Genomic DNA, 24,243 nt, shown 5'->3' with positions numbered 1-24,243 from the left:
CTAGAGGAATTCAACTTGCTTTTTTATTACCTTAGTTATGTCCATTAGCTCAGAATCCAGCTGAGAAATTGCATCCTGTACAGAAGAATGATGGGAATACTGCCTTTGTAGTGTCTCTTGTATCTGAAGTTGGATCCTAGCAACCTAGTTTGGATGAAAAAAAGCAAGTCTTAAGTTCTTGGTGATAAATCAACAAGTACTTTAAGGAATGATTCCTAGTATCTGACTTTAAGTTGGTTAAAGTAAAAACAATGTATAAAGTAGTGACTATAGTTTTTTATTTAAGATTTTATTTATCTGAGGGAGAACAAGCGAAGAGAGAGCATAAGGGGCGGGGGGGGGGGGGGGGGGCGGGAGAAGAAGCCACAGGCTCCCCATTGAGCAGGGAGACCAATGTGGGGCTAGATCCCAGGACCTCAGAACCATGACCTGAGCCAAAGGCATATACTTATTAACCAACTGAGCCACTCAGGCGCCTCAATAGGGACTATAGTTAGTAACACTGTATTGCATATTTGAAAGTTGTAGAAAATAGATCATAGAAGTTCTTATCACAAGAAAGAAACTTTGTAATTATTTATATGGTGATGTTAGACTTACTACGGTGATCATTTTGTTGTACCTAAAAATACTGAATCATTACATTTTGTACCTGAAACTAATAATGTTAATTATACCTCAATTTAAAAAATGTATAAATGAAGACTTCTATCATATCAAACTAGCAGCTCTTCATCACAACATAAAAGATCTCACAGGAAGTATAGTGTGGTAGAGAACCTTTGCTATCACTCTAACACTCATCCCTTCCACAAATGTAGCCACACAATGGCTAGAACATATTTTTCAATCTCCTCTGTAGGGAAATATGGCCATAAGACTAAGTTCTCTTCAAAGGAATGTAAGTTGAAGTAAAGTATACACTTCAGGGCTGAGATCCTAAGACAGTGAATGCGCTTCTTACATTTTCTCTTACTGTCTCTGACAGAAGAAAAAGATAAGGCCATAGGGAATGGTAGAAACAGAAAAGAAAACTTGGGTCTTGAAATCAGTCAAGCAGAAGAAAGCCATTGGCCCACTCTGGATATTTGTGAATGAGAAATAAACTTTTGTATTTGGATCATCATATACTTTTGGGTCTCTTAATTAGGGCAGTTTAGCCTACTCTATTTCATGTATCTACTCAACAGTTTCCAGAATAAATGATAAATGTGATATAATCTCCCTTGTGTTAGAGCAGTTGGAAAAAACCTTTAGAAATGCCACAGAGAAAAATTTAATTACAGCAATGTCCTGTGATCCAATAAAAGATTTATGTCTAACTGTGAAAGTAAATACATACAGGCAGAAGAGACTAGAATTACTTATACTGACTGCTACCTACCAATGATTTACTAGAGAGAAAAAAGGAAAATGGAATAAATGCAGCAACTACTCAATACAGACAAAGCTTAAGTATCTTTAGCACTTACTTCCATTTTTTCTTCTAATTCATGAAGGAATTCACCATCTGCAGCTATCGATGAAATGGCAGTGGAACTTTTGGCACTAAGAATGGCTCGAGCAATGTACTCTAGTCGCTGCTGAAGTGAAATTTCTGTGCTGGGGGGGGAAAGCCCTTATTTTTATTTATATGAATTCTTAACAATCCAATATACAAACATATTAATTATGACACACTATTCTGTATATACCAAATGAATGAACATAAAGGGCCATTCAAAACTTGAAAAAACTATTAGAGGATTTCTAATAAAAGAGAACTAGAATTTAAGGCAACAGATAAAAAAATACTTAAGTTTACATCCAAAAAAGTAACTTATTTTATTTTATTATTTTTTTTAAAGTAACTTATTTTAAAACTTCAATTCAGTATATTAAAACTTGGATTCTTCTAAAACTAAATTAAGGAAAACATTATCACTCTTTACAATTCTTTACTTCTCTACCTTAATATGGCCAAAACTATGTGATCCTTCACAAAGCAATTAGAATGACTTCTTAAAATCAGATTATGTCACATGCCTTCACCTACTCCTTCAACTTCCTCTCTTTTACCTGGTCCTGTGTTCCTCAGCTCCAACCCCACCAGCTTTCTTTTTTGTACTCTAAACATTAAACTTGAATCTGATACAGCGCCTCTGCAAAGACTATTATTCCTATGGTTGGACCATCTCCACCATGTTTTTTTTTTTTTTTTTTTTTAAAGATTTTATTTATTTATTCATGAGAGAGACGGGGAGAGAGAGGCCCACAGGCAGAGGGAGAAGCAGGTTCCATGCAGGGAGCCCGATGGGAGACTTGAACCCGGGTCTCTAGGACCCGGCCCTAGACTGAAGGTGGCGTTAAACTGCCGAGCCACCAGGGCTGCCCCCCTCCAGGTCTTTAATAGCTGTCTATTCTTATCATTTGAGAATCAATTTTCCTAACAATTTGTCTGAGGCTTTCTCTGACCAATCTTTTTTTTTTTTTTTTAATTTTTATTTATTTATGATAGTCACACAGGGAGAGAGAGAGAGAGGCAGAGACACAGGCAGAGGGAGAAGCAGGCTCCATGCACCGGAAGCCCGATGTGGGATTCGATCCCGGGTCTCCAGGATCGCGCCCTGGGCCAAAGGCAGGCGCCAAACCGCTGCGCCACCCAGGGATCCCCTTCTCTGACCAATCTTAACGAAAGCAGCTCACTCTCCCACCAGGCCCTTTCTATTGTATTATCCTATTTTTATTATATTTATAGAATCTGAATTTGTGTCTGTGGTCTATATCCACTAGAATGGGAGCTCCCTGGGAACAAAGATGGTGTTTACATTGTTCACTACTCCTTCCCACATGCCTTGAACATACATCACTGGGGCTCAAAATCTATTTGGTGGCTGGCTGGCTGGCTGGCAGGTGTCAGAAAGCCCCAAGCATGTATCCACCTCCATGGTTACCACCTTCAGTCCTTTCCAATCCCCTATCAGACCTGGTTCTTTGACATTACAAAGAGACTTGGCATTAAAAACAAACACTAATTCATTTAGTTGTTGGCAACCTCTCACAGCAACCAGTATGAAATATAACTTTTCTGTTACTTTGGCAAAGAAGATTCCAAATGAAAATACAGGGTTAAATTAATGATCTGTCCAAGATTGTATTAAATTGTTTTTTTTTGAAATGATAATCTAAAAATTTCAATGCTTTTCTTAATAAGTTTTTTTTTTTTAAAAGATTTTATTTATTCATGAGAGACACAGAGAGAGAGAGAGAGAGAGGCAAAGACACAGGCAGAGGGAGAAGCAGGCTCCATGCAGGGAGCCGGACATGGGACTCGATCCCGGGTCTCCAGGGTCAGGCCCTGGGCTGAAGATGGCGCTAAACCGCTGAGCCACCCGGGCTGCCCCCTTAATAAGTTTCTAAACAATATTCAATGTATATGCTCAAGACTTTTTCAGTAATTTATTTATTTAAAAGATTTTATTTATTCATGAGAATACACAGAGAGGAGAGAGAGAGAGAGAGGCAAAAACACAGGCAGAGGGAGAAGCGGGCTCCATGCAGGAAGCTCGACATGGGACTCGATCCCGGGCCTCCAGGATCATGCCCTGGGCTGAAGGCAGCGCTAAACCACTGAACCACCCGGGCTGCCCTTTTTCAGTAATTTAAACCAATACAAGAGCAGAGTAAATTAGTCTAGAATTAGTAAAACATTTAAAATTATAAAGCTTTTGTCCTTTTAATTAAGAATACTAACTGCTTAGTAGGAAAGAATCTAAAGACATACTTTCTTTATTTTTATTTTTTAAGATTTTATTTATCCATTCATGAAAGACACAGACACAGAGAGAGGCAGTCTCCTTGTAGGGAGCCCAATGCGGAACTTGACCCCGGATCCCGGGATCACGACTTGAGCCAAAGGCAGGCGCACAACCACTGAGCCACCCAGGCATCCCCTAAAGGCATAAAGAAGAGATTTAGAAGATAGTCTGATGAGAGAGTTTTGGGTATTTAGTACCTTCTATACACTATTAAAAAAAAAGAGAAAGAACTATAAACTTAAGGTAAATCCAAGTAAAAGCATAAAAACATACACAACCTAAATGAGGTTTATTTCTGAAATCTAGATGTAACTAGATACAGATCAGTTATCAATCATTATTCATAAGGAGAATTTTATACCATACCTATGCATGTCAGCTAATTTGGACAGGACACGAGCAGCATTACTGAAGCTTCTGTTCTTTTCATAATACCTCCACAGTAAATCCATATAACGAACTTTGTTTTGATCAACTTTGGCCATTCGGACTAGATGTGGCTCCAGAAATGGAGAAGCAATCTGTAAATTATACAGTCACTCAAAAACATTTTCTGGACTATCCAGTTGTTCTTTATGTAGTAACTATAACATTTTTAAGACAAACACAGGTGTGCCTTGCTTCATAAGCAAAATTGTAATCCAACAACAGACAGAGGGCAATTTTTCTTACTGATGAATTTTTTTTTTTTTTTACCAGAGTTGCTATGATAGTTGAATTAGGTTGATTAAACTAATCATAATCCAGTCATGATTTTTTTTAAATTATTTTTTTGAGAGAGACAGAGAGAGAGTGAGTGCAAGTGGGGGGTAGGAGGGTTGGAGGAAGAGAAAGAACCCCAAGCAAGTTCCATCTCATGACCTCAACCAAGATCACAACCTAAGATGAAGTCAAGAATTAGACGCTTAACTGACCGAGCCACTCAGGCACCCCTAATTACAAATCTTTTAATAAACTTTGAAAACATAGCTACTGATTCTTAGACTCTGAGCTCAAAGACATCCTTGCCATTATCAAATACCATGCATTCATTTCATACACTGAAGAACACTGAGACTCAGGATGGTAAAAAGACGTGTGAAATCACATACTGAATTAATGGCAGAGGTAACAAGTTTAGGACTCCTAATTCATAATCCAATGACTTCCACTGCACAATATAAACAACCCTTATCAGCTTCACTGCCCACTAGGAAAAGATATTACATTACTTGGCTTGATGTTAATACCTAATAGTAGGTTCAGGATAAGGAAATGAATTTTTTATAAATATGTATGTGCTACTTGAAAATACAAATTAACAATATTGGGATAAAATTTTTTTTTTTACCTGCAACAGCTTATCTGCAAGATCAGCTTGTATTAGCCAATTATAAAGGGCAATGCTAAAGAGTTCATCTTTGGATCGTTGAGACAATTTAAGCATTTGTTCAAACTAAAATAAAAAAATAGTAAAGATTAGCAATTAAAGGCTCTCTTGCTGGACATCATAACCATTAGCCTTATAAAATCCTGAAATCAAGAATACTTAAATGCTTATAGTTCTAAGAGCGACCACCTTCCCCAAGTGGAGCTGCCACCACTACCACACAGAACTTCTAAATAATGTATTTTCAGGATAAAAGTATGCTATGTCCCTTACATGATGCCCTGCTTCTTCATTACTCAGCATATTGGGATCAGATGACAATACTGGAGGCCCAGGTTTTTTGGGTACACTGGGAGACTGAGGAGCAGCCTTACTTTGATTTACCAGTTCTTGAAGTGTATCTGTAATACACTTATAACTGTTTAATCTGAAAAAGAATGGAAAAGGAACAACTGCATTAGACAGCAAGTGACTTATCTAATTTAAGTACACAGAATAATTTGAAGACTATTTTGGGGGATAGATTTATGTACACACACATATACTTGGTATTAAAAGCAATATAAATTGTATACTTTTTCTAGATTTGAGAAACATGGTTAACTATAAAAGGGTGAAGTCATAAATATGAATGTATTAATAAAAAATGTGTTTTATATATTTATATATTTCCTTTACAGACGCATATTTTTTTTTAAGTCACTACTAACTAGTGGACGTTTAAAAACCATCTCTTTAATATAAAATACTAATCTTCACCAAGAAAGGGGGAGAGGATGTGGTTCCAAATAAGTTATCTCATTTAAAATTGACATTAGTAAAGTGTCATGAAAAATATAAAGGCAAATTCAAAAACATTTATAAGTCTTTAAGAATTTCCACCAAACTAAACTAAAACTTTATTCCTTTTTTTAAAAAAACTTTATTCCTATATAAGAATTATAATCCTAATTAAGGCCTGTCATAAAACAAGATATTTTAAAGTGAAAGCATAATTCAATTTTATAAGGGTTGAATTTAAAATATTATTTTCCTATTACTACCAATCAAACTTTACACCAAGGCAAGTCTGTATCCATAAAGTTGACAATCTGCTAAGATGACAAAACTTGCCTTTCTTGGAAAGCCTGCAGTCCCACGATGTCTTCTTCTGGTTCTCCATGTTTATAAAAATGAAGCCCAAGACCCTGAGGATCTTTTTTTTCTGCAGCAGTAAGAGAGAGCTCCACTACCCCCTCATAAAAACGGACTAATGAGAAAAAATAGGGACAAAGAGCTAAGACTTATTAAGCTGGATTTGTTTTTCCTTAGCTGGTTTATAAAAATACTGATCAAGGTTTTTATGTCTCTACTGTATACTAGTCACCCTGATGACACTAACATATAAACTATGTCTGGTGAATCTACTGAAGAAAAAGGCACCAACATGTCCAAAAGGCAGCTATTAAATATATTTTTTTCTTCACTGGAAAAACAATTTCAAAGTTAGAATAATAAAAGGGAAGGTTTTCAGTTCCTTGATGGAAAAAAATCTTGGATTCACAACAATACCTGTGCTAACAGTTTTTACTTTTATAATATGTTAGATTTGATTTAAAGTAATTTTAAAGCAAGCAAACAGTATTTTCAAATTAGTTGAAAGAATTTAAAGCATCCAAAAAAATAAATGTAACCCATGAAGCTATCTAATACAGCTAGTAGTTTAATTGGACAAGGACTGAAACTCCTGTGTTAAGAAGTTACATATTTCAGGACAGCCCTGGTGGTTCAGTGGTTTAGCACCACCTTCAGGCAAGGGCGCGATCCTGGAGACCCAGGATCGAGTCCCACATTAGGCTCCTTGCATGGAGCCTGCTTCTCCCTCTGCCTGTGTCTCTGCCTCCCTCTCTCTTATGAATAAATAAAATCTTAAAAAAAAAAAGTTACATAACTCAAGAGATAAAAAGAGCATTACAGTTTTTGCAGAGGCTAGTGCACTCATCAAATACTAAAACACAGGGCATGAGATTCCTATGTCATATAATTTGAAACTGAAGTTGAAGGATTTGCTTCTGATAAGAGGCTCTTTCTCACCAGCTTGTTTTATTCACAATCATTTGTCCCTTGAGTTAGGAACAAGATATGAAGAACATTTTGTTTCTCACCTTGTCTATACTGAGCACAAACATTGGAAAGGTCCACTTGATTGCTGATTTTCTGATATTCCTTTAAGGATTCTCTTAACATTCTTTCCTTCTCAATCTTATTTTGAACTTGTCGGGAACGTTGGAGGAGTTCATTTGCCTAGAATTAGAGAAGGCCAGAACTTAAAAAGACATAAAATCCAGCATATAGATGATGTTATCAACATTAAGTTTTGGTCTACATCTCAATTTACATCTGGTTTATTATCATAAAAAATAAAAACTCTACAAACTTACTTCTTCTTAATTTTAGGCAGAAAAATTTTTGACCAAAAAATTCTAGCTATTCTTAATTCCTCTCACAAACATTTTAAGCAAGATAGCTTTTGACTGGTAAATCTCTTGCCTAGTCAATACATTATTGGTCAGCAGGCAGTCCATGTGATACTGATTTTTTAAATTATTTTCACCTGTAAGAAAGGACCAATAAAAATTGCCCAATTAACTAACTTATTATAGACAAAGCTTTAGTAATTTTTAATTTCTAAGAAGAAACATTTAAAAAAATACATGGTCTTGAAATACTATCAAGATTCTTTATGAAAACCTTAAATAAGCGAGGATTTTAAGAAATGATGTATTCCAACCTCTTTTATCATACAGATAAGGACCCTGGAGGCCAAGAGAGGTTAGGAGACCTACTGAAGAGCCGTCGTAAGAAAAAGACGGTTCCTGATTCCAATTCTATTATGGTTTTCTTACCACGAACCCTCCTCCTTTAAGAAATACTGAAATAGCCAACAGAGCATCGTACCTTAGAACAAATTGCATCGTCAGTGCTATACAGAAGTGGGCAGATATCCTGTAAGTGTAAACTAATGCCATCAACAGCAGCATTATCTCTGATGTAGCAGTTGATAAGAGAAGCAATTAATGCCCCAGTCAATTCCTTGTCCCTGATTACCAGATCTTTAAAGGTGGTGATTTTCAGCTGCTCTTGAAATTCCTAGAGTATAAGAGAAGGTCATTTTTTTCTATCAAAAATATAGGAATATCCTATTTCCACCTATAACAATTTCTGTAACAATTTAAAATAACCAAAAATTTAATAAACCCATTCAAAGGAGAAAATATACTAACTATATGAACTAACACATTCTTTTTTTTTTTTTTTTGGACTAACACATTTTTGCAAACTTTCCTAGAATCATACAGAATTGTTAACTCACAGTATGATAGGTCCAAATCTCCCAATTTACAAATGAGAAAAGTAAAATGTAGGCAGATCAAAAATTAGAGCCAGGTCTCATAATTTTAGTCAGAACCAGAAAGAAGGATCACTCAGCTACATTAAAAAATCTTGGGTTGGGCACCTGGGTACCTCAGGTGGCTCACTTGGGTTGGGCATCTGCCTTCGACTCAGGTCATGATCTCAGGGTCCTGGAATGGAACCTGCATTGGGCTCCCTGCTCAGCAGGGAGTCAGTTTCTCCCTCTCCCTCTGCTCTTCTCCACCCTCCCATGCTTGTGAGCGCTCTCTCTCTTTGTTTTTAAAGATTTTATTTATTTATTCATGACAGACACAGAGAGAGAGAGAGAGAGAGAGAGAAAGTGAGAGTGAGAGTGAGACAGGCAGAGGGAGAAACAGGCTCCATGCAGGAAGCCGGACGCGAGACTTGATTCCGCGTCTCCAGGATCACACCCTGGGCTAAAGGCGGCGCTAAACCACTGAGCCACCTGGGCTGCCCTCAAAATAAATTTTTTAAAAATTTAAAAATTAGAAAAAATAAAAAAAATCTTGGTTTATGGAGCTCCTCAGTGGCTCAGTTGATTAATCATCTGACTCTTGATTTCAGCTCAGGTCATGATCTCAGGGTCCTGAGATTGAGACTCCTGTCAAGCTCTGCACTGAGCATGGAGCCTGCTTAAGATTCTCGCTCCCTCTGCTCCTCCTCCTCTCCTGCTTTCTCGCACTCTCTCTCAAAAAAAAAAATAGAAAGAAAGAAAGAAAAAGAAAGAAAAAAAGAAAGATCTTGGGCTTACATTTACTTTTCCTAAATGTTAAAATTCTATTTAAAGCCTTTTAAAACATGGGGAGAGGGGTACACCTGGGTGGCTCAGTCAGTTAAGCATTTGACTCTTATCTCAGCTTAGGTCTTGATTTTAGGGCCCCAGTTTGGGCTCCATGCTGGATATGGAGCCTACTATTATCAAAGAAAAAAAAAAAAAGTCTTCCAACATGGGATTTTGAAATCATTTTGGACAAATGTGCTTATCAAATGGAGTTCTCAAGTACTAAGGTGATTCATGCTACAGTAAAATACTCTGGGGATTCGAGTATTCTTTTTTCCCCTAAATTTCAGCACAAATCCAATGCATATTCCAATTTTTTAATATTTGATTTGCATCCCTTGAGCATAAATCCATGAATCTATGATGCAAAGAAGGAAGTTTCAAAGATGCATCACAAAAAAGATGTCTAGCCTAAATATCTACCTATGTTTACCACCTAATAAAGTAAAAATCATGAATCTACCTGGCATGGAAAAGAAAGAGCTTTTGTAGTTAAACTTCACTTGAGTTTTTAAAAGGCAAAGAAAAGTTATGTGCTTAAAACAAAACCACCAACAAAACAACACACTGGACACTACTGGAAAGAATGAGGGAGCTGGCCTCTTAATTTTGAAAATTGGTACTTAAAAGTCAAGAATTTGGGACTCCTCCTGGGTGGTTCAGCGGTTGAGTGCCTGCCTTTGGCAGGGCATGATCCTGGAGTCCCAGGATCAAGTCCCACATCGGACTCCCTGCATGGAGCCTGCTCCACTCTCTGCCTGTGTCTCTGCCTCTCTCTGTGTGTTTCTCATGAATAAATTAAATCTTAAAAAAAAAAAAAAAAAAGGTCAAGAATTAAACATTTCAGGGTAATGAAAAGGCCCTTAGAGAATAAGGGAATTTTTTTTTCTTTTTCACAGAATTGCAGTGATTAAATATGAAAGAAATCACAGACAGAGAAAACGACCATTTCATAATCCTATGTGCAATAGCTAATTCAAGTAATGATTCATCAATAGTTGATGAAAGTCTGATGGGGGAATTTCACACTGGTAGGACCTAAATTCAGCAATCTTACTATCAGTAAAAGTGGGACAATTAAACCTTCTGTGTCTTCCATTAAATACAATTTGACACATAAATTGTATTTATGAAGTATTTTATTCATACTCAAATAAATGGACCTGAATTTAATCCTCTATAGACTTACCTTCCATTTTGCAGAAAATACAAGAAATAGAGGGGTAAGTTCACTCCAAGGAGGTAAAGACAACCTCAGAACATACAAGATTGATGATATGATTCTTTCTTGGCAATTTCAAGGGAGAAAAGAAAATGGCTCTAGACTTGACACAGATTTAAGAGAAATAACAATCAAATTCAATGAGTGAACCAACTGTTTAGATTCTGATTTGAATGACCCAATCTGTAAAAAGTTTTTTTTAAAGATTTATTATTTATTCATGAAAGACAGAGAGAGAGAGAGAGAGAGAGAGAGAGGCAGACACACAGGCAGAGGGAGAAGCAGGCTCCATGCAAGGAGCCTGATGTGGGACTCGATCCCAGGACTCCAGGATCATGCCCTGGGCTGAAGGCAGGTGCTAAACCACTGAGCCACCCAGGGATTCCCTGTATAAAGATATTTGTAAGACAGAAATTTCAAATGGTAAGTATAATGATGACTTATTCAAAGGAATGTCCATCTTTTAAAATTTCATTTAAAAATTTTATTTTCTTATTACTTAATTTATTTTAAGGCAGACTGTCACATGCAGTGCCTCATTTGGATGTCTGGAGCCTCGGAAGCTTGACTAACCTACTTCTCCTACAAATGGACCTTGAGAGCTCAAATGGAGGTTCTAGCAGGGAAGCACAGTTACTCGTATACCTATACCTTCTATCAGGGAAAGTCATCCTCTTTGAGCACAAAGCTTTGGAAAGGACACACGTGGAGTGGTAAGGGAGAAAGGGGATACCCGCCTAGCCAGTCAGATCAGCTGAGTCCATCTTGGAGATCAATAGGGGTGATAGCTGTTGTAGCCAGATCACCAAAGAAATACATAGTAAAGTATTTAGGAATGAAATAACATGATGTCTAGGATCATCTTTAAAGTAATTTCTTGGGACGCCGGGGTGGCTCAGTGGTTGAGCGTCTGCCTTTGGCTCAGGGCATGATCCTGGAGTCCTAGGATCGAGTCCTGCATCCGGGATCCCTGTGTGAAGCCTGCTTCTCCCTCTGCCTATGTAGGTAGGAATACATTCTCCCCAATGGCCTAACATTTAAATGAATGCAAATTACTATTATACTTAAAAAGGATTCAAATGAGGATGGCAAGAGAAATATAACCCATTCATTTCTCACAACAGTAAACATCTTTCTTTAAAACTAAGAATGTTTAAGTCATTGGACTCTTTGAAATTACATGCAAAAATTTTGTGGATGCATCTGTATGCATTCTTTGAGGGTGGGAAGAAAGAGTTTTTGATCAAATTCCCAAAAGAATCTGAAATCCAAATGAAGGTTATAATCTACTGTTTAAAAAAGTATTTCTGGTAAAGATTTTATTCACATACCAAGATAAAATTCTCACATACTGTATAAACTTGTGGTTTTAACAATGCAGATCCCTCAGTTTTCATGCTTTAGTGCAATCTTCCATTAAGATTTCCATTAAGAAGATATTAACTTCATTGTAACCTAAATGCTTCCCCCCAAAAGTCCCCTCCCAAACCCAAGGGTAAAACTAAAGCCCACTCAAAAGAAAACAAACTAAGCACAGCATTAACAGTATACTCTTAAGGGAAAAGAAATCTTACCTTTTGAAGTTCTCCTACAATGACAGTGAATTGATGTTCACAAAGAAGTTTCCATAAAGCTAGAGCCTGGTATGATTTTCGAACCAACTGCTGGATTGCCTGAAGTGAAACCTTTTCACTCAGTTGAGCCTCTAATTACAAAATACAACTAATGAAGTTTTATAAAATGACATATTGTTCTATTTTAAATAAAACAATACTTTACTTGAAATAAAAAATAATAGTTAAGGCTGAAATCCTCATTGATCTCCTCCCTCCCCCCATCATAGCCAACCATGATCATGACTTGGTGAATTCATGCTTTTACCCTGTCATTATGTGTATGTGTTTCTGTATGTCCGTCTGTGTGAATGTACACATAAATGACAAAAATACTATTTTTAAATTATTTACACATTTCCCATCCAGTTGTATTTTCACAGGCTATTTATATTAATAAGTGTAAACCTAGTATATTTAAATTGCTAGATATATTCTATCATAATCTAGTATACTTAAATTATTAGATATGTTCCGTCACGTAAGTATACCACAAATAGGTCCATGTGCCACTTTAAGGACATTGATATTGTCTCCCATGCTTTGCTACTAAAACAATAGTGCAATGAACATCCTTAAGAAAAGACTCCTAAAGAGCACCATCAGATTTCTCTAGGACTATGTTCCTCAAATCTGGATTAAGATAAATTGGTGGGAAAAAAAAAAAGTAAACCTGCAAGTCACAAAATCAATTCAGTCATGAGAGTTCTTTTTTCTTCTTAAAAAGGAAACAGGGGTAGCCCAGGTGGCTCAGCGGTTTAGCGCCACCTTCAGCCCAGGGTGTGATCCTGGAGACCTGGGATGGAGTCCCACATCAGGCTCCCTGCATGGAGCCTGTTTCTCCCTCTGCCTGTGTCTCTGCCTCTCTCGTCTCTCATGAACAAATAAAATCTTAAAAAAACAAACAAAAAAACAGAATTGGTGTGCCTGGCTGGCTCAGTCATTGGACCATATGAGACTCGATTTCAGGCTTGTGAGTTCGAAGCCCCACGTTGGGCATGGAGCCTACTTACAAAAAAAAAAAGAGGAAATATAAAAAAGGAAAATATTAGAGTATAAAACAGGTACTTATTCCCTATAATTTTGTTTCAGTTGTATATGTATGCTTTCAAACATCAGGGTCATAACATAAAATGTATTTCTCACTACGGGGAAAAAAGCCTGATAAAGACTGCTACATGATATATCCTTAGAAGTGAAACTATTGGCTATTAATATATATGCATTTTCAGCTTTATAAGATATGATCAAATTGCTCTCCAAAGTAGGAATTTCAGTGTACACTGCCAGCAATTTGAACCCTCTTTTGTTTTAAACCTTACCAATGCTATTGTCAGGCTTAAAAGACCTTACTGAAGTACAAATAGCAGTAATGAAAAAATGTTTATAAAATAGTAAACAGAAAACTAGACTTAGGAAGAAGAGACAAGAGTAAATGGCTGGGTCTTAATTGGCAAAGTTCTATCAGCCAGAATAATTGGCTCAAGTAGAACACAAAAAATTCTTTTTTTTTTTTTTTTAATTTTTATTTATTTATGATAGTCACAGAGAGAGAGAGAGAGAGAGGCAGAGACACAGGCAGAGGGAGAAGCAGGCTCCATGCACCGGGAGCCCGACGTGGGATTCGATCCCGGGTCTCCAGGATCACGCCCTGAGCCAAAGGCAGGCGCTAAACCGCTGCGCCACCCAGGGATCCCACAAAAAATTCTTAAAAAAAAAAAAAAAAAAAAGAATGGCAGCCCACCCCCGTTTTAAGATTTATTTATTTATGACAGACAGAGAGAGAGAGAGAGAGAGAGAGAGAGAGACGCAGAGACACAGGAGGAGGGAGAAGCAGGCATGCTGGGAGCCCGACGCGGGACTCGATCCCGGGACTCCAGGATCTTGCCCTGGGCCGAAGGCAGGTGCTAAACCACTGAACCACTCAAGGATCCCCATCAGGCCCAATTTAAACAATGATTATTATTTCAAATTATTTCTAGAATAATTGATGATTATAAGTTTTCCATTACTATGCTCTTTCCTTGGTTGCTACAATTTACAATAGACCAAAAAACACAATAAAAATTTTGATTGACGTTTTTAACTCTATAAAAAGGTGTGTCACTAATCATTAGGAAAATGCGGGGATCTCTGGGTGGCGCAGCAGTTTGGCGCCTGCCTTTGGCCCAGGGCGCGATCCTGGAGACCTGGGATCGAATCCCACATCGGGCTCCCGGTGCATGGAGCCTGCTTCTCCCTCTGCCTGTGTCTCTGCCTCTCTCTCTCTCTCTCTCTGACTATCATAAATAAATAAAAATTAAAAAAAAAAATCATTAGGAAAATGCAAATCAAAAACCACAATGAGATACCACTTTGTACCCAGTAGGACAGATATCATAAAAAAGAGAACTGTAACTGGTGAAGACCTGAAGAAACTCAAATACTTTGTGTACTAACTACTAGTAGAAATGTAAAATGGCATATAGAAAACAGTGTGGCGGTTCCTCAAAAATTAAAAACAAAATACCGTATGATCCAGCAATCCATTTCTGGGTATGTAACAAAAGAAAGCAGAGACTAAAATTTATTTTATTTACCATGTTTATAGAAGAATTATTCACAATATCTCTAAGGTGGAAGTAACCCACGTGTTCAAAAACCCAAGTGTTTTCTCTGCTTTCATGAAAACAAAACAAAACAAAACAAAACAAAACCTCAAACCAGCATTCAGTGTTGTTTTGCAGCAAGCCATTATAGAGATAGCATGCACCTCACCAAACTCCTTCCCCAGAAACCACATACATCACCTTGGCATCAAGCACCACAACTTTAAAATGTGTCTATGAGCATCTGTGCTTTAACTCTAAATGTGTCCTAAGGTGGGGTGTCTGGCTGGCTCAGCTGGAAGAGCATGCAACTCTTAATCTTGGGGTTGTGAGTTCAAGCCCCACAATGAGTGCAGAGAGTACTAAAAAAAAGTAAATAAACTTAAAAAAAAAAAAAAGTTCTAAGGAACAGAGAAAAGTCTAAGAAAGGTTATTTTCTGGGGTCTGGGAATGTTCAAAATTTTTTCCATATAAATTAATGGTAATTACTTCCTGACTTTATGCCATTTTGGCTTATGAAAGGTTTCACAGAACACTCTACTTTCAGATAGCAGGAAAAACCTGTATAGACATACAATGGAATAGTCAGTCTTAAAAAGAAAGGAAATTTGGAAATTTATATATATATATATATATATGTTTGAGGTATACAGGTAGTCAAATTCAAAGACAAAAAACAAAAACGATGAGTTGTTAGGGGCTGGGGCAGTGGGGGAAATGAAGAGTTATTGTTTCATGGGTATAGAGTTTTATAGGAAGATGAAAAACGTTCTGGAAATGGATAGTGGTGATGTTTGCACAACAATGTGAATGTAGTTAAAATGGTAAATTTCATATTATGTCCATTTTACAATTAAGAGACTCATATTTGAAATATGTTTTCTTGTATAGAAAGGGAAAAGAATTAATGGGCTGAAAGTTATGGAAATACATGAGATCCATACTGTCTCACTTTCCCAACCACACTGATGTTAATAAAAAATATCTGTATTACCAAAAAACTAGATCCTTTTGAGAAATGTCCACTGTTTTCTATTCTATAAATAAAACTCTTTATTGGGGTCATGTACAGTCAACTGATCAGAAGGAGTAACTTACCATGAAACTTCCTTTGCAGTTCCTGTTGCATCTGCTGAGTATTTCCATTTTCAGGACGCATGAATCCTATCAGCCTCTGCTGCACTTTGGCAGTTGTGCTGAAACATATTCCAGAATGTATATTGTGCTTTCAACTGTTTTACTGATATACAGTTCATGCACCATACAATTCAACCATTTAAAGTATGTAATTTAGTTTTTTGAAATATATTCACAGGGCTGTGCAATTATCACAATCTAATTTTGGAACATTTTCACCGACTCCCTATTAGCAATCAATCCTCATCTCTCCTGCCCTTACCCAAAGTAACTGCTAGCCTACTTTCCATCTCTTTAAGTTTGCCTATTCTGAATATTTCATATAAATGAACTGGAATACACTGTCAATATTCTTTTCCTCTGTAGAATAGTGAAATAATCACTGGTCAGTCAATGAGGATTTAAACCTGAAGCATTTTAATCTCCTGGATGCTTAAAGTTTCAATTTGGTTTTCCTGATGTACATTTTGTTCAGAAAGGCCGGATAAATGGTTGCTTCTTTCTCTTTATCTGCCAAATTTAAAAGTAATGAATTGAGAGGTGCCTGGGTGATTCAGTTAAATGCCGCCATCAGCTCAGGTCATAATCCTGTGGTTCTTGGATCAAGCCCCTCACTGGGCTCTCTGCTTGGCAGAAGTTTGATTCTCCTTTTCCCTCTCCCTTTGACACTCCCTCTGCTTGTGCACTATTTCAAAGTAAATAAAATCTTTTAAGAAAAAAGTTATGAATTGAGTTTCTAGCATCCTTCAAAGATGAGCAGTATTTTGGTTTCAAGTTATATAATAAAGTCCACCTTTTTCCCGTGTGAGAAAATTTAATTCCCAACACTCAGTAAAAAAAAGACACACTGAAGATATTATGGTGAAATTGTTAAATATTCAGTAATAAAGCCAAAAAGTTAAAAAAAAACATCAAGGTAGGGAAGCATGGGTGGCTCAGCGGTTTAGCGCTGCCTTCAGCCCAGGGTGTGATCCTGGAGACCCAGGATCGAGTCCCACGTCAGGCTCCCGGCATGAAGCCTGCTTCTCCCTCTACCTGTGTCTGCCTCTCTCTCTCTCATCTCTCATGAATAAATAAAATCTTATTAAAAAAAAAAATTCAAGGTAAACACAGCCATTTATAGAGTAAAGAGAATCAGAAAGTCAATGCACTTTTCCTCTGCAATATTAAAGCTTAGGAAAAAAATAGAACAAACTGTAAATGAAGATCTGAGAGAAAATGACTATGACCTTACAATCCCATGCTCATTAGGCAATAGAAAGGGGTGAAATAACTGATTTATGCTGCAACATGGATCTAGAAAATGAACCTCAAAATAATGCTAAGCAAAAAAGCTAGATTCTAAAGATCACAAATTATGTGACTCCATTTATATAAACTGTCAAGAATAGGCAAATCTAGAGATAGGATAGATTAATAATTATTTGGGGTTAAGGAGTTAAAATGACTGCAAATGGACAAAAGAAATGTCTTTGGGTTGAAGAAAATGTTCCAAAACTGGATTTTAGTGATGACTTCACAATTTTATATATTTACTAAGTCAATGAACCAAACATTTAAAATAAGTGTATCTTGAAGAATAATAAATTACATCTTCAGAAGCTATTAAAAAATATTTAGTGAGACTAATGTTGCAAGCATGAAAGGTTGGTTGAAACTAAAAAAAAACTGTTAAAGGAAAAAAAAATCTCTGCAAAATGCAGACATTTGACAAACTCCAATACTCACTTTATGTAAATATTCAATAAAACAAAAATGGATGAGTACTTTCTTAGGATGATTAACTATGTAGACACGTTTTTGTTTTTTTGAAGATATTATTTATTTGACAGAGAGACATCATGCAAGCAGGAGGAGCAGTAGGCAGAGGGAGAGGAAGAAGTAAGCTCCCCAATGAGCGGAGAGCCTGATGTGGGGCTTGATCCCAGGACCCTGAGATCATGAACTGAGCTGAGGGAAAACACTTAACCAACTAAGTCACCCAGGCGCCCCTGTAGGCTTGTTCTTAGGAAACACTACAAGCTTTCCCACTAAAGTCAGGAATAAGATCTGGATGTCCACTGTATCTTCACTACTATTTACCACTGTGTTCAGAAATATTAGCCTATACAGACAAGAAAAAGAAACTATAGCTGGAAAGAAAAGGTAAAACTCTCTATTTGCAGATGATAGGACTACATATCTAGAAAAAAAAAAAAAACCTCAATGAAAAAACTTAACTAAAAAAGAAATCAGTAAAGTAACAGGGTATAAAATTAACAGAATTGCAATTATAACTGTAAAATTCAATAAACTGCTAAGAAACTATTAACAGAAGAACATAATGTTAAAAAAAAAATCTTCCAACTAAAATTCCAGATAATTTCCAGAAAGGATACTGATGGGAAAAAGGAAAGATAATAGTTTCTGTACAATTTCAAAGGCTGACGGAGATGTGAATTTTTCAGAACTGAAAACTAACTGCTAGAGAAATAAAATCATATATAAAACTTCTAAATCTGTGTTTGGGGTAGGGAGAGGTCTGATTCATCCAGTAAAATAAAGGGATGGGGAAGGAAAGAAAAAACACACAACAGAAAGCACAAATTCAGGATGGTGAGAATAAAATCAAACATTAAACTAATCCCAATTATGGGACAATTTATGGTTAAATGAACTGTCAAGAATAAAGATAAACTCTTAAAGTGGGTTAACAGGAAAAGGGAGAGATCAATTTGTATGTTAAGGTATACTTTAGTGTCCCAAAGGCTCAAAATAAAGAAAACTGATATAACTTTCTCAGGAGACAACTAAATACTACATATCAACATTTTAAAAAGTCCTTAAACCGGGATCCCTGGGTGGCTCAGAGGTTTGGCGCCTGCCTTTGGCCCAAGGCGCGATCCTGGAGACCCGGGATCGAATCCCACGTCGGGCTCCCGGTGCATGGAGCCTGCTTCTCTCTCTGCCTGTGTCTCTGCCTCTCTCTCTCTCTGTGTGACTATCATAAATAAATAAAAATTTAAAAAAAAAAGTCCTTAAACCCACTAATTCTACTTCTCAAATTCATCTGAAGATTACTAAACAAGTACACAAACATGTATAAAGAGGAATAATCACTGTACCTTGTTCATAACATGAAAACACAAAACACTGCAATGTTTAGAGTTATACCATTAACTGTTTGCATATCAATAATGGGAAAACATGCAGCCAATATAAAAATTATTTATCCCACTGACTTGGAATGCTCCAAAAGACAGAGTATATACAATGTTTTATAAAAGTATGCCTACTTACTTTTTTTTTTTTTTTTTTAGATTTTTAAAATTTACTCACAAGAGACACACACAGAGAGAGGCAGAAACTTATGCAGAGGGAGGAAAACCAGGCTCCATGCAGGGAGCCCGACATGGGACTTGATCCCAAAACTCCAGGATCACGCCCTGAGTCCAAGGCAGACATTCAACCACTGAGCCACCTAGGCGTCCCGCCTACTTAGATTCTTTAGCAGTTTTTCTTTTTTTCCTAATTTTTTTGTTTTTATGTAGGGAGAAGACCCAAGGTTTGAGCAGCAGGAGAAAGATACAATGTCGATTACGGGGTCACAGAACAGTCTCTGTCCCATTGAGTGACAGCTGCCACTGGCACCATCCCAGGGCAAGGATGCAATCAAAGGTTTTCTTTCAGCACCAGCTACCAAATCCTGGCCCCACTGTCAGGGGAGGACCTGTGAAAGTGCTATATTTGCAGTTTTAAAGAAATTTATTTATTTATTTGTTTGTTTGTTTATTTATTTATTTGATTTTATTTATTTGATTTATTCATTTATGAGAGACACAGAGAGAGAGACAGAGAGAGGCACAGGCAGAGGGAGAAGTAGGCTCCATGCAAGGAGCCCGATGCGGGAGTCGATCCCTGGACTCTAGGATCACGCCCTGGGTCAAAGGCAGGTGCTAAACTGCTGAACCACCCAGGGATCCCTATTTATGAATTTCATAAAGTTTACACTGTTATACTTCAGATCATAAATTTTCTGTGCAGTGAAATCTTTACAAAAAGCCCAAGTTACTTCTATAACAAAAAATTCATCTGAAACATATGTCACACAAAAACTTTTATAGGTATGTTCACACCAGCATTTTTCATAGTAATCAAAAAGCAAACACAGCCCAAATGAGTGACGCCTGATGAACTGAAAAATGAAACAAACTACTGGTGTTACACATTAAAACATGTGAACCTTAAAAAATAATAATAAAAATAAAAAAAAAATAAAATAAATAAAACATGTGAACCTTGAAAGTATGCTAAAGGAAAGAAACTAAAACCAAAAGGCAATGTTTCGAATTAAATAAAAGATCAGAATACAGATCCATAGAGACAGACAGATTAGCGGCTGCCAGGGACTGGAAGGGAAATGGGGAATGCTATGGACTGTGTGTTTGTGTCCCACCATATTCCTATTTTGAAGTCCCAAATCCAAAGTGATGATATTAGGAGATGGGGCCTTTGCAAAGTAATTAGGTGTAGATGGGTTGATGAGCGTGAAGCCCCCACGATGAATTTAGTACCCTTACAAGAAGTGACCAGAGAGTTTGTCATCTAGTTTTCTCTGCCACGTAAGGACACAGAAAGAAAGCAGCTGTCTGCAAAGAAGGAAGAGGGTCCTCACCAGAAACCAAACATGCTGGCATCCTGGTCTCAGACCTCCAGGCTCCAGAACTGTGAGAAGTGTTTGTTGTTTAAGCCATTCTATGGTATTATTGTTATTGTGGCCTGAACAAGGACTGACTGCTAAAGGGGAAAGGGTTTCTCTTTGGCATGAAGAAAATGTTCTAGAATTGGATAGTGGTGATAACTGCATAACCTTATAACTATACTAAAAACCACTGAACTAAATATTTAAAAGGATGAATTTTATAAGATGAATTACATCTCAGAGAAAAAAAGGAAAAAATAGGCAAATAATTTTGTTTATTCTTACTTTGGATTTCCTAATGGTCCTCCTGCAAATTGGGAGTTTCTGTCTAGAAATTCTTGCAAACCTTTTAGTTCTTGTAGCACTGACTCCAGCAGTTGGGAGGGAACGCTACTTTCAATCTGTAAGAAAAAGAGTATTTTCAAAAGCTTTAAAACACTGAAAAAATGTATAGGCAAAAAATATATATATAACTGAATATCAAATTTCAATTTTTAAACACCTTATCTTCATAAACAATAATTATTTATGCTTGGTGAAGAGAATAAAGGGCTAAATAAGAACATCCCTCCTGGCCTGTTCTAGTTTGTTTTAGGCATAATTTACAGACTGTAAAACACATCTTAAGTGAACATCTTGATAACTTTTTATGTTTTACTCCAGTTACCACCCAGACCACAATACAGAATATTTCCAACACCCAAGAAATTCCCTAATGCTCCCTTTCTAGTCATTAGTCATCTCCCAGGTAACCTAAAGTTTGATACATTCACACCAGCATTTTAGCTTTGCCTTAACTCCATAATTTAGCTTTGCCTGTTCTTGAGCTTCATATAAGTGGAATCATATACCATGTGAAGTAAATGTATTCTTATTCTTAGATATGTGAACTTTAAAAGTATTAGAGTTGAAAAAATATTTGGTATCTTTCAGACTTAAAGAAAAAAAGCTTTAAAACATTCATATTTCACATTAAAAAATTTTTACTACCTGAATTTATAATACAAAGTTTTACGGGATCTATTCTTAAAGCACTCTGGAAAGTACTAATGCATGGAAATCAGTACTGCGTCTGTGGAGTTTGGGAACATATAAGCAAAATATAAAATAGTAGCTTTGAGTAGTATTAAATTTTAGGACTTAATTTGTTTAGCCCTCACAACAGCCTTAAGATGGAGATGTCTTATTATTTGCATCTTACAGTGAAGTATCAGACTGAACTATTAAGAAAATTACTCATCATTTATAAAGTGACAGAGCTAGGACTTCATCCAGGGCGAGGAGGGTTTATTGGACATGCACACAAAATGCACATTGCATTTTGTTTATAACACCAAGAAATGTGAAACAATCTATTTATATAATTAATACCATAAACTAGTTTTACACCAACAAAATACATTATACAATACACTTACTGCAGTGATCTCTCTGTTGCCACTCTTGAATACTCTCTCCACAACTAAACTAGCATCCCAGATATTGCTGAAATAAAAAAATGTTTTAATGATTATACTGTACAAACAAACATAATTAGACTATGTAGTAAATTCCTATGTAGTAAAGTATAGCAATTATTTCATTTAACACTTTATGAAGTTGGGCAGCCTGGGTGGCTCAGCGATTTAGTGCCGCCTTCAGCCCAGGGTATGATCCTGGAGACCCAGATTCAAGTCCCACATCAGGCTCCCAGCATGGAGCCTGCTTCTTCTCCCTCTGCCTGTGCCTGTGCCTTTCTCTCTCTCTCTCTCTCTCTCATGAATAAATAAAATCTTAAAAAAAAACCAAAACACTTTATGAAGTTATCTGAAAGAACAGAATACAAGAAAATTTCTAAACCTGATATACCTCATTATTTCACATAATGAAATACTGAGAAAAAAATCAAGACTGGGGGCAATGAATTGTAAACAAGAAAGTTTATAACGCAAAAACAAAATTATAAAGGAGTTTTGCACTGTTTCACATTTTTTTAAAGACTTTATTTATTCATGAGAGACAGAGAGAGAGAGGGGCAGAGACACAGGCAGAGGGAGAAGCAGACTCCATGCAGGGAGCCCACTGTGGGACTCGATCTCGGGACTCCAGGATCACGCCCTGAGCTGAAGGCAGATGCTCAACTACTGTTTCACATTTTAAGCAAATGATTCAAATGAAAGCATCCATCTCAAGTCTAAGACAAATATACAGCACACAAGATAATTAACCAGATGATATGATCACCTAATTGAAAAAATGGCTATAATTCTTTGTCCCTCCTTAAACCTATCCTTTGCTATGTAACTTTGATGTGTCTCTCATAATGAGAAGTACATTTGCCATTTTTGAATGGATTTTATTTTTGAATCTGGGTTGGACTGAAGATTTTCCCTGGCCCAGTGACAGAGGTGAAAATGATGGTAAGCCAACTCTTAACCGAGGCATCAAGAAGCTCTGCAGGGATCCCTGGGTGGCGCAGCGGTTTGGCGCCTGCCTTTGGCCCAGGGCGCGATCCTGGAGACCCAGGATCGAATCCCACATCAGGCTCCCGGTGCATGGAGCCTGCTTCTCCCTCTGCCTATGTCTCTGCCTCTCTCTCTCTCTCTATCATAAAATAAATTTAAAAAAAAAAATTAAAAAAAAAAAAAAAGAAGAAGCTCTGCAAATTTCTACCTCTTATGAGACCTTGCCATCATGAATAATCCCTGGGTAACCTGGAGCATGACAGACCATGTGAAAAACAATCCAGTTGTCCCAGCATACAAACATGACCCTAGGGCAGCCCTGGTGGCTCAGCAGTTTAGCGCTGCCTTCAGCCCAGGGTGTGATCCTGGAGACCCAAGATCGAGGCCTCCAGCAGACTCCCAGCATGGAGTCTGCTTCTCCCTCTGTTTGTGACTCTGCCTCTCTCTCTCTCTCTGTGTCTCACATGAATAAATAAATAAATAAAATCTTTAAAAACAAATAAACAAACATGACCCTAAACATGTGAGAATCCAGCCAAGATTGACAGAGCTCTCTTCAACCTCACAGCTAAATGCATGTAAATGAATGAGTCTAGCCAAGACCAGACTGCCTACTTGACTTGCATATACATGTCACTTAGTTAATGGGGTAACACTATATATTAATATGTATGTATACATATACATATATAAAAAACAGCAACAAATATAGGTGGTTAGATGATTAAAAAAAGCTAAACAATGGGAAACAATCTTATTAATGAACAAGTGAGCTAGGAATAAATGATGTCCCAAATTTAGAGGCAAAAATAAAAATATTCAACTATACAAAATAGGACAAGGTAAGCAACAGTTGGTCAGTCCATGCATAACTTACCCCATGATTCGAGAAAAGTAAATGCAAATACCATTATGTTTTCCAGAGTACACAATCTCTGGTGCAGCCATACAACTCATACTTGCAGCCTGAGTTGCTGGGTTTCCTGAAACACACACTGGAGTTGACATGGCAGGAGGATGTACACCTTGCAAACACATAAGAAAGATAAATATTTAAATTTAAACTTAAACATTCAGCATCCTCATTAACCCAAGTCTGTGTATCTAGACCCAAAGGTAAGAATATTTACAAAAACAGAAGAATAAATAGGTATTGAATTTGGTCTTCCCTAGAAAAAAGACACTCAGACTTGGATG

General features: G+C 36.9%; 1 protein-coding gene and 1 non-coding gene across 4 annotated transcripts in view; both read right to left on the bottom strand.

The window, feature by feature from the left end:
- The window catches only part of NUP155 (nucleoporin 155), a 66,563-nt gene that overhangs the window by 10,724 nt on the left and 31,596 nt on the right, over positions 1–24,243 (bottom strand). For 2 of the 3 annotated variants that reach the window (XM_026016682.2, XM_072757061.1), the window contains 13 exons: positions 23,924–24,071; positions 22,021–22,087; positions 20,888–21,003; positions 15,883–15,980; positions 12,158–12,288; positions 8,104–8,295; positions 7,311–7,449; positions 6,280–6,415; positions 5,440–5,593; positions 5,128–5,232; positions 4,164–4,318; positions 1,473–1,602; positions 31–144 (listed from right to left, as the gene is read on the bottom strand). In XM_026016682.2, the coding sequence (XP_025872467.2) occupies positions 31–144; positions 1,473–1,602; positions 4,164–4,318; positions 5,128–5,232; positions 5,440–5,593; positions 6,280–6,415; positions 7,311–7,449; positions 8,104–8,295; positions 12,158–12,288; positions 15,883–15,980; positions 20,888–21,003; positions 22,021–22,087; positions 23,924–24,071 (1,685 nt within the window). Of the gene's footprint in view, positions 1–30; positions 145–1,472; positions 1,603–3,426; positions 3,933–4,163; positions 4,319–5,127; positions 5,233–5,439; positions 5,594–6,279; positions 6,416–7,310; positions 7,450–8,103; positions 8,296–12,157; positions 12,289–15,882; positions 15,981–20,887; positions 21,004–22,020; positions 22,088–23,923; positions 24,072–24,243 lie in introns of those variants that run through there. The other variant, XM_026016683.2, reaches the window with a different exon arrangement.
- On the bottom strand, positions 19,518–19,645 carry LOC112933562 (small nucleolar RNA SNORA30/SNORA37 family). Its single transcript, XR_003237694.1, has one exon. It is a non-coding gene; the product is annotated as a small nucleolar RNA SNORA30/SNORA37 family (small nucleolar RNA).

Source organism: Vulpes vulpes, chromosome 4 (assembly GCF_048418805.1).
Source record: "Vulpes vulpes isolate BD-2025 chromosome 4, VulVul3, whole genome shotgun sequence".
Classification (NCBI taxonomy): Eukaryota; Metazoa; Chordata; class Mammalia; order Carnivora; family Canidae; genus Vulpes; species Vulpes vulpes.
This window is presented reverse-complemented; position numbering and strand designations above follow the sequence as displayed.